At 42.0% G+C, this 17,561-nt stretch overlaps 2 protein-coding genes across 2 annotated transcripts; one reads left to right on the forward strand and one right to left on the reverse strand.

Annotated features, from left to right (window-relative positions):
- Positions 1 to 360: 360 nt before the first annotated feature.
- LOC125887300 (uncharacterized) lies at positions 361 to 13,270 on the forward strand. The gene is made up of 19 exons (XM_049573997.1): positions 361 to 369; positions 450 to 587; positions 685 to 777; positions 889 to 1,100; positions 2,848 to 3,023; positions 3,184 to 3,322; positions 3,656 to 3,763; positions 4,023 to 4,142; positions 4,275 to 4,383; positions 4,546 to 4,669; positions 4,768 to 5,033; positions 5,118 to 5,415; positions 5,490 to 5,851; positions 5,928 to 6,230; positions 6,332 to 6,496; positions 6,640 to 6,744; positions 6,824 to 6,915; positions 6,998 to 7,109; positions 13,132 to 13,270. The coding sequence occupies exons 1-18, from the start codon at positions 361 to 363 to the stop codon at positions 7,071 to 7,073; spliced, it is 2,895 nt and encodes a 964-aa protein (XP_049429954.1). The 3' UTR covers positions 7,074 to 7,109; positions 13,132 to 13,270.
- dnaja2b (DnaJ heat shock protein family (Hsp40) member A2b) lies at positions 9,002 to 16,165 on the reverse strand. Its single transcript, XM_049575367.1, has 9 exons — positions 15,826 to 16,165; positions 14,495 to 14,554; positions 13,885 to 14,111; positions 13,709 to 13,789; positions 13,428 to 13,561; positions 13,111 to 13,307; positions 12,845 to 12,989; positions 11,563 to 11,690; positions 9,002 to 10,713 (listed from the first exon to the last, which is right to left on the reverse strand). Exons 1-9 carry the CDS (start codon positions 15,901 to 15,903, stop codon positions 10,525 to 10,527), a joined length of 1,239 nt encoding a protein of 412 aa, XP_049431324.1. The 5' UTR covers positions 15,904 to 16,165; the 3' UTR covers positions 9,002 to 10,524.
- Between the last annotated feature and the right edge of the window lie 1,396 nt (positions 16,166 to 17,561).

A 17,561-nucleotide genomic window follows, 5' to 3' on the forward strand; every position in this document is an offset into this window, starting at 1 on the left:
GGTCAAGTAATAGCCAATTAAATGGTTCTTTCCTTGAAGCTTCCCAGGAAATTATTAGGACATTACACATCCATAAAATAAAGTGTTACCAGCATTGAACCAGTGGGTGCTTTATAAGATATATGATGATGATGATGTATGAGACAGGCAACAAGATACACTCACACTGGGATCCACTAACTTTCACTAGAACACCTTTCACACAGGTGTAATGAGTCACATGTTCACGTATCACATTTCCCCCTCTGACAGATACACTGTCACTTTTGTTGCTTGGTAACCTGATCCAGCTGTTGTCCAGAGGACTGTTGTAACCATAGTAACAGCCTGTATTATGCATGAGTCCACAGTAGAGAAAACATGGAGCAGGTAAGATGTTCTGATGTTGGATGAGAGCTGCATTTGTTTTCCATGTATGTGTGTGTAACTACAACTGATCTTTCCTTCAGGAGTGTGTCACCGGTCTGTACCAATCCCTGGGACTGTCTGTCGGAGCTCAGTTTTCCTCTAAGGATGTGAGCCTGCTCTACCGCAAAGTGTTTCATATCCCCTCCAACAATGATGAGGCACATGTGGCCATGCAGAAGGTAAAAACTCAAGACATGTTTTAATGAACAAAGCAGCTGCTGATCAATTTTTCAGTCATCATTATGGGATACTCCTTTGTACCTGTGTCTGTTTCAGATTGCAGGAGGTGATAACAGTTGGTCCTGTGTTGGTGAAAATGTGTTGGATGTTCTCCTGGAAATGGAAAGGGAGAGGGAAAAGAAGGAGAAGGTAGTGAATTCATTTGTTTTATTTCTTCTGAATCTTATATGAGAGTGTATGAGAAACCCAGCGACCAAAATATTATGTCATCACTATGAGAGTCAGTACTGTTATCCGCAGCTCTACTGGGACCTCCAGCTGCTAAATGCTGGAAATCTCAACACTTTCAATGGGACGGATGAACCACTTATCATCGATCCTCATGTGCTGGATTGCCTCCACCACAGCACAGACCCAAATACTTACAAAAAAGTGGTGGGGAAAAAAGAGCTGTTTGGGAGTGTGAGAGGAGTGAAGAGGATCAAGAAGGCAGCTAGGCAGTGCTGGGCCAGGTGAGCATCTTAACTTTAAGAAGTTACAGTGTTACTCAAATACAGTTCTGAGGTAAAGGTGCTTTACTTGAGTGTTTTCTTATATAATACAGTACCACATTACAGACTGACCTTGCAGATTGAGGCTATTTTTGCAAAACATAAATTAAGATGAGCTCAAAATATGATGCATTGCATTGTTTACCAGTGTTAGACTTAAAGCCACGTTGCCCACCTACAGCATTGTAATACTGCAAGTGTTATATTCAACACCTGAAAGGCACTTTTCACTTTACTTTTGATATAATATTGCACTTTATTGCAAATATTTTTTCCTCACCTCGAGTAAATTTTGGATGCAAGACATTTATAACAATTTCAAATGCTACAACATATTGTAACAGCAGCACAAGTAGAAACAAGTCAGTGAACAAACTCAGTAATATCTGTAATGCATATATCCACCTAAAGTCTGCTAACATCAGCCAACGTAAGCCATCATACGATACTGGTCATAATAGGCCGAGTAAGGCTGTAGCACCAAAACTCCCAAGTGTATGGATTTTTTTTTCTTCTTTAAAAAGCCACATAATCACATTGTCTTCAATATGTGCACATTGCAGCATTGATTCTTTTACTTTGAAGGAGTACTTTACCCCTAAGATGACTATTTGTACATCAATTACTCACCCTGAGACTTCTGTTTACGCAATGTGGTGTCAAAGCACACATTGTCCAAGCTCTATATCATTTCAGCATAATCTTCTCTTTTTTTTAAGATTTTTTTGGGCATTTTTTGCCTTTAATGGACAGGACAGTTAAGTGTGAAAGGGGGAGAGAGAGGGAGGATGACATGCAGCAAAGGGCCACAGGCTGGACTTAAACCCGGGCCGCTGTGGCAACAGCCTTGTATATGGGGCGCCTGCTCTACCACTAATCCACCGACGCCCCATAATTTTTTCTTAAAATACTGTTTATCATTAAATACGGTGTCCTCATATTGAAGCAATTCCTGTGCTTGAGAGGCGAAATGAGCAGAAAAGGCAGACAGAAAGGTGACAAATCAAGCCCAAAACCACGATGCTAACGTTTGTGGCAACATGGCGGATAACGCTGTACCTCAGCTAACAATGGAGATGTTTGTGGAAGAGCTTTAAAAACTAAGGGAAAAGTATGATCAGCAAACTCAAAGTTCCACTGAATTGTTCCTACGAACCAGTACGATCCTCAGTTGAATCGTTTCAGCACAATGTGGCGACTCAAGCTTTCACTATCACAGAGCTGGAGACTAGCCTCACCCTTACCCTGTATTACACTGAATTTGTGAAGAAAACTTTGTTTATCTCACACGCCTCCGCAGTGAACGAAGAATCCAAAAAAAGGAGAAAAGCAGGAAGCTGGGAGCTGCTGGTCTACTGCTGCCTCCATTGGTAGTTTGTTTGTGTTATGTGTGAAATTGGTGAATCTAAACGATCCCTTAAAACACCAAAGTCACACAATAACACAAACAAACTGATGGAGGCAGCAATAAACTAGCAGCTCCCATGTTCAGCCAGGTAAAATAACTGTTTTTCTCATTGGAGTCTGGCTTTGAAGAGAACATAGATAAGGTTTACTTTTAGTTCAGTTCCCCATCAGAAAGACCTGTCAATTTTTTGCTTAAGCACTAAAAACAATTAAAACCTTTATTTAATGTTACAAGCCACCTATTATATGTCGAAGTGCTTGTTTACTATCATTAAGATATTATGTGTTGATCTTATCTTAGACTGGCATCAGAGGGTGTGCAGAGTATATTGCCCTCTCCCTGGCAGAGCCAAAGCCTAGCAGTTAGAGGTCAGGCCTGGGGCTGTGTCTCCCTGTCAGACGTCCTCCTCCTGGTGGAAGTCAAGTACGATGTTGTGACCCACTTGCTTTACACAGAAATGCTACAGGAGCACTACAGTAAGGAAAAGTTTCTCTGAGCTGCCACTGCAATATACCACAGAAAACAGTCTCCTAAATCTAATTATAGCTTACTCAGCATCACAGAGCCTGGTCCACGTGCTTCACATTCCTGTTTTTTTTTTCTCCTCGTTTTCTTTTTTTCATGGTGATACCACAGCTCTGAGTATCTGGGAGACCCTGCTGCCATGGCAACAATGTAAGGAAGAGGAGGGGCTGGGGGATCTTGCAGAAGAGGCTCTGGAGTCAGGTGACATGCTTGGTTTGGCTGAGCTGCCAGGAGCATTCAGGATATACAGGTAACACAATAACAAGGTTATTATTAGAAATTTAAGATGACATGAAAACTAAATATACTGAAATGTGCTGAAGTGAAAAGAAAACAACGAAACAACAACACATCAATATTTCTTAGCTTCAACACAAACAAAAACAAAGTAAAAATTCAGTGTGTACTGCTGAGAGAGCAGTTAATTATGTCATGATTCCAGAAAGGAAACTTACTTTCAGTTGTGTATAAAAACACACATAGCACACTTAATCAGAATTCAAGTCAACATTACAAACCCCATGGTATTTTTCCTTTATGGGCATCGGACAAGTGCACCATAACAAAGATAATTCTCTTGCAGGCCCTGCCTGAAAAACTGTCCTGAGTCTTGGTCTGCCGTTTCACTTCTGAATGATTCACACACGTTTCGTCAACAAGAAAGGGACGCACTAACAGTCCTGGGCAAGAGGTAAAGACTTTTGAAACACATCAGGTGAAGATCACACCATTTTAAATTGTTGGGAATACATCTACACATCAAGAAAGTTGAAATAATGTCAGATGAGTTGACTTCAGAATACCCTTATAATAATTTGATTTACATACTGTCAGATCTTGCTCACCTTGTACCTGAGAGGTTAATGTTAATGCAAGCAGTTGTTACAGTTACATTATATGTGGCTTTTACAGGTTCATAATGAGTTGCTTCATTAATATTTCCTCTCCAGGCTGGACAGAGAGAGCCTGAGACTGTTGTGTCTGTACATCAGTTTGGCAACTCTCAGAGCTCAGAGAGAAAACATGTCCTACGGCGCTCTTCTGGCAGCTCGGCAGTCCTGGGAGACATGGTGAGCCAACAAACACTAACACTGAACACTGAAAATGAAAATGTACTCACTATCATCTGGTTTGGCTTTATAGCATTTATTTGCACACAGTGCTTCCGCTATATGTTGTCTGTACTTTGTGTATCTGCTCAGGCCACATGTGACGAGTCCCTGCAGAGCAGAGCACGCAGCTCTGTGGCTACATGATGACAAGGAGGAGCAAAAGAAGGACTTCTCTTCTGTCTCAGTATCACCACAGCAGGTAGTTTACATCTGGGCAAGTGATTCTAAGACACAGGCAGCACATTATGTTGTAAAATTATTCTTAAAATTCTGTTCTGCGATTATGTTTACTGAGTAATGGCTAACAGTGAAACACTACAGTGGTTTTATCAGCAGCAGAACAACTCTGGCCTTGTTACAGCAGGCAGTGCTGCAGTTGCTGGTGCTGACTCAGGAGCAGGAGAGGAAGCACCTGGTCAAGTTGGCAAATGGGGTCTCCGTAGAGGATTTGCAAGAGCCAGGTTGCACGGTGCCTGCAAAAGAGGGTAAATCACTTTTTTTTATTATTATTTTGCTGCGAGCTTGTCTTTTGTATTCCCTTATTTCTATATTCCGTCTTTCCTGTTTCTTCTTTCCTACACAGATAATCATCAACAAGCTGCTTTCAGAAGTGGCTGTATCAAAAAGCTGAGGCAAATCCATGCCAGTCTGCAGACACCCAATGAGACTCAAACCCCCTTAAAGCAAACAAGCTTTCAGGCACAGCCCCAAGTTCAGGCCCACATAAGCAGTAATCCAGCAATGTGGTACCAACACCAGCTGCAGGATTCTTCCCTGCTCCTCTTGACCCAGCTGATGGAGCTCCAGGAGGTCCAAGCTTCTGCATTACTGCCAGCACTGATTGACAAGGTAGAGCAACCACAGCACCCATACCAAGATTCTACATTAACACAGGCTCTTTTAATAAAGCACAGTCTATTATGTTTCTGTTAGAGTGCACAGTGGCTCCACGCTCTAAGAGATGAGTATGCATCTGAACTTCAAGCACCACGCTACACCAACCTACTCCACCTGATCTCAGACACCCCTCTTACTTCACTCACTCCTTATCCAGAGTTAACCGAAAATAGCAGCAGTGAGCAAATCACAGCTCAGTCCTGCCGCAGTGGACTGGACGATGCTCAAAATGGCACCGGTGGGCCGGCTGAAGCTCCAACAGTGGATTCAATCAGAGGGGCCGGTAGAGAACTAAATGTGGTGCAACCTGCAGAGCGGACCGATGTCTGTGCAGGTACTGCAAACACAGACAAACACGAGATCACCATACACTCACAGCTGCAATTACAACATGTTGCTTTCCCCCAGGTTGTGGAGTGGTCATGGAAGACCTGCCCTACTTGGAGATCTTGTGTGTATCAGATGCAACAAGTAATACCCATCAGAGTCTCGCTGCAGACGGAGAAGCCCAGGAGGAAGAGGTGGGCAGTACAACAAAGAGCCCCCAGAGTTATGAAAAACAGGGCTCACTGATCGCCCTCGCTTGGAGCAAACCACCAGAGGATGACACCGACTGTGAGGCTGCAGTCAGAGGCACGGGACAGAGACAGGGTGTACAGCCAAGTGACACAAGCAGCACAGCTGGGCACACACAGAGTGAGGAGACGTCAGGAGAGAGTGACAGAGAGGAGATGAAACCCACAGGTCATCCTTGCAGCACAGCAGGACAGGTACTCTATAAGTATAAAGCAACCATAACACATTTAATTACTATGTCACACATCTAATTTTTTGCATTCTCATTAGTTGACCTTGGAGGAGAGAGCAGCTGATCAACCAGGGGAGAGAGAACCTGAATGTGACCTGCAAACACATGCTTTGGTAGCAGAGACCGTGCAGGATTTACACGCACATCTCTTGGTTGACCCTGCTGAGATGAAGCAGCATGCTGGTGACTTCTGCTTTGAACTGACCCATGAGACAGCTAATGCAGACAGAGAAGTGCTTGGGGAGGAAATGTGTCCAACTGCAACAGAGTCAGAGCTGTGGGATCTGAGAGGGCCTGACTCTGCCCATGCTGAGGCCCTGAAATATAATACATCAGCCACGGTGAGTCTGCTGTTATGTCAACCAGTGCTCATAATTTGGCTGAACATTTCCACATTATTCAAATTTTAAATGCCACAAATATGTTGTTTCCGGTTGTAAAGGTTGACTGTGGCCCTGCAAAAAGGGAGGCCACACTGATGGAGAGAGAACGAACAACAGAACCAGTCTCTGCGCTGGAGAGAGAAAGGACAATGCGCAACCTGGTGGACATGCAAAGAAAGGTCGAACAGAGGCAGCAGAGAGACAGAGAGAGACAGCTGCTGAGGGTGAGAGAACATGTAGAGGCAGAGTAGGGATTTGTTGCACAACTTCACCCACCATAGAGAGGGGGAGAGGGGAACTGAAAGAGTATTCAGATCAGTGTTTATCAGAGGCAAAGGTCACATGTCACTGTGACACTGTGTTTCAGGTTCAGGAGCGGCTGTCGATCATCCAAAACAGGAAGGCAGAGGAAGACTTACTCGGCCTGAAACACACAGACAGGCTGCGGCACCTCACACAAGATCTACCACAGGTGACTTGCCGAATATTGAGCCTAGCAGGCTGCCTAATAATATAACTTTTGTAATATCACCATTACTACTGTACTGTAGGAGGATAAGAATCAGCAGAAGACAGTTGTTAGAGAGCGGCTGGAGCAGCTGAGAAGAGAGCGCTCATATGTCATGCAGTCCAAACGTGACCGGTAAGAGACGCCCCTTTAATTTAAACAGGAAACACCAACGTTCGGTTTACCACCATCCTCTATATCTGCCTTTTTTCTCCAGGAATACTGCAGGATTTAAGGAACTCCTGGGTCCAGTAGCTCTCCACAGCAGAGACACAGATGATGGAGCAGACTGAGAAACTACAGCTGCTTGAATTTATGTCTAATTAAAGGTATATTTCACCCCCCAAATGACCATTTGTATATCAATAACTCACCCTGTGTTATGTTAAATTCACGACGCCTTGCAAAGTTCCAGTTAACATAGAAAATTCTACATAAATTCAAGTCATATGCGATGGCATTTAAAGGAATACTTCACACACAAAATGACCGTTTGCGTATCAATTAGTTACAGCGTGTTAGCTTGAGCTGAGCATACAACTGGATAAATGAGACTTGGGTTATACCGCACAAGTTTATGTTTTGACATACTTTTGCTGTTGTTGAATACTTCACCCACAAAATGACTATTTGGAAATCAGAAAGTCATGTTGTGTTACCTTTCCTTTTTTACCTCTCTGCCTCCACAGATATGGTGAGCATATGGATTACTTCATTGATTGGGGACCATGTTTAATGAGAGCAAAACTATATCAAACATTCATTTTCCGTAACCGCTTATCCCGTTAGGAGTCACAGGGAGGCTGGAGCCTATTCCAGCTGACAGTGAGTACACTCTGGATGGGTCGCTAGACTATCACAGGGCTGACACATAGAGACAGACAACCATTCACGCTCACATTCACACCTACGGACAATTTAGAGTCACCATTTAACCTGCATGTCTTTGGACTGTGGGAGGAAGCCAGAGTACCTGGAGAAAACCCACTCTGACACTGGGAGAACATTCAAACTCTGCACAGAAGGGCTCCCCTACCACAGGGTTTGAACCAGGAACCCTCTTGCTGTGAGGCAACAATGCTAACCACTGCACCACCGTGCCGTTTATTGGCAAAAATGCATGTTTGGAAAGTGTCGAACATACGGCTGGATGAATGAGACGTAATACACTGCATTTGCTATATAATAAGTGTCTACAAGTGTCTGTTGTTAAACATGGTCCCCAGTCAATCAAAAAATCAGTAATATGCCGTTTTCCGTGGAGGCATGCGAGAAAAACTAGTTCAGACAACATCACACAGCATGACTAATGATAAACAAATGGTCATTCTGTGAGTAAAGTATTTAACAACAGCAGAACTTTATCAAAACATCTATTTACAAGCTCTCACACAACTTGTGCAGTATAATCCAAGTCTCATTTATCCAATCACATGCTCAGTACTTCCTAAACAGCAAGTCCTTTACCATGGGGAACTGAATGGAATGTGAGACTTATCTATGCTCTCTTCAAAGCCAAACTCCATTTACAAAAACAGTAGTTTTACCTACCGTAGTGTGGGAGCTGCTGGTCTTTCACTGTCTCAATCGGTTGGTTTGTTTGTGTGTTTTTGTGGTGCTTAGTTCATGTAACTTTGGTGAATCCAAACTAAACCTTTGAAACACCAAAGTCACACAATAACATTAACAAACCGATGGAGGCAGAGATAGATCAGCAGCTCCCATGCTCAGCAAATTAAAGCTATTGATTTGTCAATGGAGTCTGGCTTCACTTTCTGCTCAGTTCCCCATTGGAAAATGCTGTCTGTTTGAGAAGTACTGAGCATACAACTGGATTAACGAGAGTCTGATTACACTGCACGAGTTGTTTGAGTTTGTAAGAGCATGTTTTGATATATTTTGCCGTTGTTAAATGTGAACCCCACCTTACTTTAATTCATCAGGAATTTTCTGTTTTCTTCACAAATTCAATGTAACACAGAGTACTGGATATACAAATGATCATTTTGTGGGTGCCGTATTTCTTAAAATTCAGAATTGTTGTCCACTCCACACTGTCCAAAAAATGTATGCCACACTGTTTATCAGATTATATTCTGATGGGTTGAAGTGTAATGCTGCAGATTTTGAAAGCAGTGTCCGTCCAGTTTATGGATGTCATGTCATGTAAGCACACATCATGAAAAATGTTGCAGGTTGTGCATATGAAATAAGACAGATGTCAAATTTGAAGTGACTGTTTATTATACAGTTTAATTATCATCTTGACAAACATAAGCATCAACAGTAATGTCATTTATCAATGACCCCCTTTAGTTGTGTACACACGATCCCCCCTGTGGCCTAAATTCCATACACAATGAGTCGCAGAGGTGCATGTTAACAGTCTACAGAGGTTCCATCAACTCTCCTTCATGTGGATATAACATTTATATTGGCACTGTTGGCCATTGCTCACGTGTGTAAGGAATAATGTGACTGGACAAAGGACACTGCTGTAGACTCTGAATGCACCTATGGACTGGGGCAGTATTTATTTACAGGTCTATGGGGGTGGGAATATTGTAACATGTCAAAGGATGTAAGTTTGGCTAACAACTCTACGATGGGGAGATATGTATAATACAGAGGTTTGGTGCGGGCCCAGTGGTTTTCCTGTGAGAGAGGACACCCTCCTCTCTGGATCCTGGTGAGTGGAGGGAAATGTCTACGTGGAAAAGATTCTCGGCAAATAAACATTCTGTTTGTTCCTCTTACACTGACCCTATATAGTGTCCACTCACACTGCAGTCCAACACAAAGCAGGAATAACTATCACTCTAATAAGCCAGAACATTCCACAGCAGCTCGCACACACTGAGCCACCGCATTACACACACATACATACAAAGTACACAAGTGTGTCCTCAAATCAACTGAAGAGTACACAGCTTAGGTTCAAGTTCAGTGGTCTCGAACACACTAACATTCAAACCAACAAAGACAAGTTTGAAATCCAAACTAAAAAAAACATGGTGCCTGGCTGACAGGTGCTTTACTCAGGGCTTTAATATTCTAGCAATGTGACAGGCTGGGGACTAAAAACCAGTCCTATTTTCAAAATATGACAGTTCTTCTTAGAGGATGAGGTGGATTAAACGTGCGGTTCTCAGCAGGCTGTGCAGAGGACACACTTTTTAGGGCTGTAATCAGGTCAGCTCTTATGATAGCAGGGCACTTTGATAGCAGTGACACACTGAAATTTTAACAGGTGTGGTTTCAGATTTCTCCGTCATGTCCTGTCCAGACCCTGGATCTACGTGTGCAAGATCTTCGGCAAGAAAGCAGCATGCGCTTGTGTGTGAAAGACTAAACTACACCTTATACAAGATAGTCAACAATATTTGCATTTTATACACTAGACTGGTGTTTCCCACAGTGAAAGGTAAAAGCCTAGGATGAAAACAGGGCGGTCCAAGTCAAGTTCAGTCAGTGAACCTTCTCGCTGGAGGCTTTGATGAGCACTACTGTCCATAAACACAAAATGGTCATCACACGTCCAGCATATCTCTGACTTATGGGCACCATGGAACTGAGGAGGGTGGATATACGTGTGTATGTGTTTGTGTATATCTCTCTTTCATGGGAATCATGAACGGAGATAAATCTGCATGTATGTGCGTCAAGTCTTGAATGGTGTTAGCAATGGGACTCAAGGGATGTTCATGTATTTATGTGTGTGCATGTCTTTATGTATGAGTCTTTCTATTGGTGTGCGCACTGCACCCCCGGGCCATGGTGGCCCCCCTCCTCATCAGAACTATCATTGTAGGCCTCTCTCCTGGCTCCACCTCCTGACCCTTGAGTCTTGTCAAATTCTGTCAGGTCAACTTCCTCTGCATCTGCTGCAATAACAGGATTCTCTGAACGAGCGGGCAACAAGCACTCCAGTTCCTGAAAGATTAGAATTTAAAAAAACATCATGACACCGCAATCATTCAAGCTTAAAGGGATAATTCCAGTCTTTTAAAGTGGGTTATATTAAGTACTTATCCATAGTCAGTGCATTATCTACAGGAGATGGCGGTCGGCACGCCCCCAGTTTGGAGAAACAGGCAAGAGTACTGCCACAGAAGTAGAAGAAGTAATGTACTGCTGTGGAGGAGGGCAGCAGCAAAACATGTTTTAGCCACATAAAAAAGTCCCACTTACAAAAATCTCTTAGTTTTTAAGATTTTCACTGCTTTCCATTGCCACAGACAGCCCTTTCTGATGGAAAAGCTGTTCCCCATTTATGCTCTCGTCAAAGCCACCAGACTCCATTGGAAAAAAAACAGTAAGTTTAGCTTGCTGAACATGTTAGCCTCTGGTCTACTGCTGCCTCAGTTAGATTGTTTGTTTGTGTTATTGTGTGACTTTGGTGTATCAAAACTAACCTTCCTCAATGCCAAAGTCACACAATATCACAAACAAAAAACTGACCAAGACAGTGGCTAACCAGCAACTCTCATATTCTGCGAGCTAAATCTACTGTTTTGTCAATGGAGTCAATGATTTTTTTTATGTGGGACTCTTTTTAGCTGGCTAAAATACACTTTTGCTGACCTCATCACAGCAGTACATTGCTTAGTTTCCGTGTCGGTACTCCTGCCTGCTTCTCCAAACTGCTGGTGTGCTGACCAGCATCTACCGTATATAATACACTGACTATAGATGAGTACAACCCCACTTCAAAAGATCCTACCTATCCCTTTAATGGAGTTAAAATTGTGCAAATCAGGATGTTTAACAATTGCAACTCACATTCAGTTTTTCAGGGCTAATCCAGTTGTTTTCAGGGAACTGGACATCAAACTTGATGTAAAGGTCTCCCTTCTCAAAAGGGTTTCTGTACTGAGGCATCCCCTCTCCCTTCACCATGCGAATACAACCTGCCACACAGACACACACCAACAAAAGGATGTAAAGGCACGCAGGGGCAAAAACAATATTTGACCTTGCAGTTTATACGCTATATATTGTTACATATGCTAACACAACTGTCAGGCAGTAAAAACTATGCTTTAAATATGTACATCACTGGCTGTTGGCATGTTATGATGTGGTACAAAAACAATTTAAAATCATATTATTTGGGATTTGTTGTATATTTACACACTTGACAAGAAAAACTTGTGTTATATTCCGCTTTCTTAAGTTTTAACTGTCATCAAAATGTATATGCCTTTGATCCGGGGTATCTACATTTTGGTGCATAAACCATAGTTGATGCTGTGTTACAGATACCCTTAGTATTTACCAGGAAATTATAGACTTTAATAAATCATAAGACAGCTTGAAGGCAGAGACAGTAGAGAAAGAAAAAAAATAGCTGCAGAAGAAAAACCGTAATAGGTGCAGTTAACAGTTAATTAGGCAATCATCTTGTCCTCTAAAATCAACCAGAGCAAAAGAAGCAGGACTGTCATGAGAGTCTCAATTAGTGTTGTCACAAATATTGATTTATCAATACATATTGATTCTTACTATTTTAAACTGTTTCAATACTCATTTTCCTCAGTATCGATACTATTGATACTACTTTCTCACTCTCTCTTCTCTCCAACAGCAAAGTCACACACACACACACACACACACACACACACTAGCACACCTCTGCAGTGCCCCCTTTGGCCCCGCCTCTACTCACTCGCTCATAATGCTGTCTTCTCGTCTCTCATGTCATTCGCTCCAGTTGCAGATAAGCCTTTGCAGCATGTTTTTTTTTTGTTGTTTTTTTTTTTTTTTAACTTGCACTTTTTGCCTTTTCAATATGAGACAATCTCAGAGGCTTTCAAACATGTGCACTACTGCAGTGTAATGTTTATTACAGTCACTCTGCTGTTCTCTGCTTCTAACCAAGAAAAGACAAGAGGTCATTGTCATACTACAGCCCTGTCATATTTTTCTTTTGTTCTGTGTTATGCCCTTAAAGTAAATTCTTCCCCATAGTGCTGAAAATGGTATCAAGTACTGTATCGAAGTTGGAAATTCCAGTATCGCGACAACACTAATCTCAATTACTGTGGTATGAAGACATGTTTACCTGGCTCGATGACTTTGCCCGGTGGATATTTGACAAGCAACTGACGTCCATCAAGGTGTGCAACAGTCATCTGAAAGCCACACAGAGCCTCGACCAGGCCGATACGTTGGACCATGTGAAGGTCACTGCCATCACGGCGGAATTCCTGGTTTAGATTGAAATCCCGAATTTGTTGCTTAGGTGTTATTATATCATGTTTGTCAAATAAATGTAAAACATTATAAAATAAATACAGCTAAACAATATAAAAAGCCAACTGTTTTTACCTCATGTTCTTTCTCTTGTAGCACCAGGACTATATCCCCTGGTTCGACACCTGGTGCTTGGTCAGCCTCCCCAGAGAATGTGATCTTCTGTCCATGTCTCATGCCTTTGTCTACATGCACCTCCAGAAGCTTGGTCTCCTTACACACCTTATGACCTTCACACTTTCTGCAGCGGTCCTTCTCATTTATCACCTCACCTGTGCAAGCACACATACAGAGATTGGACAATTTTCAGAGAGCTGTTGTGCTACTTATTGTACATTATTCATGTCTTTTTAAAAGTATAGACGGTGTGTGGGTGTTAATGGACATATTACCCTCTCCATTGCAGTCTGTGCAAACTGATTGCATCTGTTGGACCATCCCAGGGGCCAGCTGTCTGATCATAATTCTCATACCTCGTCCTCTGCATGCCACACATTTCTGCACTGCTCCTGCCTTACCCCCCTGACTAAAAGGCAAACAGCAAAACATCAGCATTGTTACAGGGAATTTGTATCCAACAAAATTACTGCAGTTACATAGTATCTTCCATCAACGCTTTGAAGCTATGGATTTTTTTTAAGTGATTAAAATAAAACACACAAAGCAAACTCACCCATTACAGGCACCACACAGCACATTCTTACTGAGCTGCAGTTTGGTGGTTTTGCCATTGTAGAGGTCTTCCAGAGAAACCCTGCATGACAAAAGAGTTATGAGATGCTTGTGACAACTCATTGTATTCAAATTGCCCATCAAAGCAGCTAAAATGTATTTATGTAACACACTTACTTCAGAGGATGCACCATATCATCTCCTCTCCTCCTGCCTCCGTTGCGTCCTCTGCCCTGTCCCCCCATGAACCCAAATAGTCCTCCACCAAAAATGTGAGAGAAGATATCGTCCATGCCGGGCCCTCCACCTCCTCCCTCCCGTAGCCCCTGTTCTCCATAGCGATCATAAAGCTCCTTCTTTTCTGGATTTGTCAGTACCTCATATGCGAAGCTGATTTCTTTAAACTGGAGAATGATAAAAGGAATGATCAGACAGCTTGGCACATTGTGGGAGACACATAAAATGGTACATCGCAGCAAAAAGGGCCAACTAAGAACAAAGTAAAAGGAAATTTAAAAAGTAGTCTCTTGGGGTTTCATTCTTGTTGAATCTGAGGAGTTAGGTCACACAGCAGCACAGATTAAACACTGATGCGCTTTTTGCTAGGAAAACACTGTTTCATATTTCAAACTCTGATCTGTACCTTGTCTAAATCCTCAAAGAGTTATGTTTTGTGATCATGATAAATTAAGTCGACATCATCTATTGGTCCCAACTACTAAACAATTGAGCTGCTGCTAACTATGGTGTTGCTGCTGTAACCATGACATGCTTTGGTGCATCATACCTTGTCTCCAGCATCAGGGTTCTTGTCTGGGTGGTACTCTTTGGCCAGTTTGCGGTAGGCCTGTAATAAACCAAACATCAACGTGAACAAAGGTGTGTTTGCAGCTTGAGCTCAGGTGCCATCAGTGTCAAATAGCTCTGTTAGCAAGTCACTAAGTGTATTAACTGTCCTTACAAGCTAAGTGCTTAGCTTGTGGCCTTGCTGTCAAAAACATGAGGGCACTTGGAAGAGCATCGCTGCTTTTGACATCTCAGACACTCTAAATACTCCAGAGGGAAGAACACGTCAACAAAACTACACCTGAAAATGTGTATATTTACAGTTTACCTGCTGTATCAGGCGGTAAATAATAGCATGATCATCTTCTAGCCAATTCACAATCTGCTAGCATGAATCTAAAAGTACTCCAGCTGGACATAAAAACGTTTTGCGAGTCAATCACACTGCCACCACCCAGTATGTTGATTTTCTTTAGTCGTAATGCTGGGATTACAAGCTACTATCCTAACGTTACATTGGTTCATTTGGTCGTAGAATATAAGATAAATATACAGGCGATCACAACAATTTAGTCAAATGTCTCACGTCATGTTTATGTTGAGGGGTAGGTTTGCCGATTACAAACAATCCCTACCTGCCTGATGTTTGAATGGAGTTTGGGGAACACAGAGACGTACATCGGCTAACTACCGTTGCGCTAAGTATACAGCAGAGTTAGCCACACGACGGGTGACAACGTTATCTTGTTAACACCACACAGGTTTATCTATAAACCTTCGCACAAGATATTTTTCAAGTCACCAGACGGTACACCAACACTGTGAACACAAAAGCGGGGTTACTTCGTGGTATTTCATTGTCTGTGTTAGCGGTTTAGCCGGTTCTTGCTTCGTTACTGTTCAACTTGGTGGGGACTATTTGCTGGAATGTATCATATAATGTCAATAGCCGGCAAGCTATCACACTCGTGGTCACCCGTGTATTCCTTGGTTTTTGGGCAGGCTAACCCCATCCTTCTGATCTTTAAAACGTTGGGAACGATGAAAAACACAAGAAGTGCCGATATTTCACACACACTAAAGAAAGGCTTTAATTATACTAAAAAAAAACTCGCTTTAAGTACGGAATAGTTATCTAGCTAGCTTAGCTTTCTGGCTAGGCTAACGAGCTAGCAAACCAACACTGAGAATCCTTAGCTAGCGTTAGCTTTCAGTAACCTAGCTCACGTTGATGGCTTCTTTCTAGGCCAAAATTCACAGGTGACCTCCCTTCTTTTAATTCTGTCCTTACTAAACACATTTCCCACACGTATAAAACAGTAAATTAGGTACCTTTTTTAGTTCATTTTCAGAGGCAGACGGTGAAACTCCGAGGATGTCGTATAGCTTAGTATCCACCACGTTCGCCATGATGCTAACCGGCTACACAGAAAGACCTTCTGCGGAGGTTCAGCTGAGCGAGGAACCGACGCAAGAATCACCGGCTGGGACTGTCCAGGGCTGCCAGATACTACGACAGACACAAACACCCACTCGGAAACAGATGCATCAAACAGAAACCGTATTATCCCCGAAGACGGTTACAGGACTTATGTTTTTAAGGTTGAATGTGCCACTGTGTTCATATGTACGGTTATTGAACAAATCGTATGTTTTTAAATCGACACGTTTTATTACTGATATTTACGCTGCATGTTAAAACGCCCGGAAGCGTGAGGGAGCCTCCACGCGATTGAAATGGCTGTACATTTACTTGTAGACTTAATTAATGTAATGCATACATAAAAACACCTGTTACAGGCGTGTGTTTGTTTTTTTTTCCAGATTTGTCCACATTAGTATTAGATAACGTGGGATTGTGTGTGAGAGGGAGTTAGGGACCGTCTGTAAAGATAGGCTACACCACACTGTTCAAGTGATTTTGGCTTTTTTAAATGTCCCCGTATCTTGGAGTTTTCACATGGAGAAGAACAGCATTTATTAAGCCCACTCCACAGGGGGGCACTGAAATAAGGTCTAAATGATGTCTTGGGACATCTTAAGCATTATAATAGATTTTCCAATAGAAAACTGTAGCCTAATTTTGCCTGTATCTGGAGTCAGACTCTTATGGGTGAATCACAGCCATGTAGCCCCTGTTTTCTGGTGACTATTCAACAGCTTTAAATTCTGTAATTTATATTAACCAGTTAATATTGTGAAATAGCAACCTAACCCTAAGGTAGGGGTCACTGTCTTCTATTTTAAAGACTCACAGTTGTCTAAACCAGTGTCTCTTGTTGGTTATGCTGCAGACTTTCCAGATAACACCAGTGCGTAAGGATTAGCAATTTTCTGTAGAGAATGAAGGTTTAAGGAAATACATTGACCTTGAGCAGTGGTATAAAATATCAAAGTACCTTTATGCAAGCACTGTTCTCTGGTACAATTTTGGTGTAGCCTACTTATACTTGAGTATTATGATTTTATTCCTCTACTCCATTACATTTCAAAAGGGAAATATTGCACTTTTTAATCCACAACATATATTTAACAGCTATAATCAGTAGTTTATTTTCATGTGAAGAATTTACATACAAAACATGACCAGTTTATTAAATACTGTGCATTATTTTAGATTAAACTACACCAAAGTATATAAAGCAGTTACAATTAGAAACACTTAAACCAATAACAATATTAAAGAGTTGGCTGACATGTTAATGCATCAATTGGCCTTATTATGTTTCAATATTATAATGATATAACTCTCAGGTTGGGCTTCTGTATAATTAGAACTTTCATTTTCTGATGCTTAAAGTGCTTTGTTTGTTTGTTTGTTTGTTTTGCTGCTTTTACTTGCTGTTGAGCATTTCTACACTGCTTCTTTTACTTTAGAGGTCTGAATACCTCTTCCACCAGTGAAGACAGAGTACCTAGACTCTATTTTGTATTTTGCCTGGCAGGGATTATTAGCCTATCACTATAGCTAATATATGCTGTATTTTTCAATAACTGTTTGCCAGGTGATAAAGCCTCACCGTGCAGCAGCAGATGCACATATGGTAAAATAATAAATATGCAGACTT

The sequence above is a fragment of the Epinephelus fuscoguttatus genome, linkage group LG4 (assembly GCF_011397635.1).
Source record: "Epinephelus fuscoguttatus linkage group LG4, E.fuscoguttatus.final_Chr_v1".
Taxonomy (NCBI): domain Eukaryota; kingdom Metazoa; phylum Chordata; class Actinopteri; order Perciformes; family Serranidae; genus Epinephelus; species Epinephelus fuscoguttatus.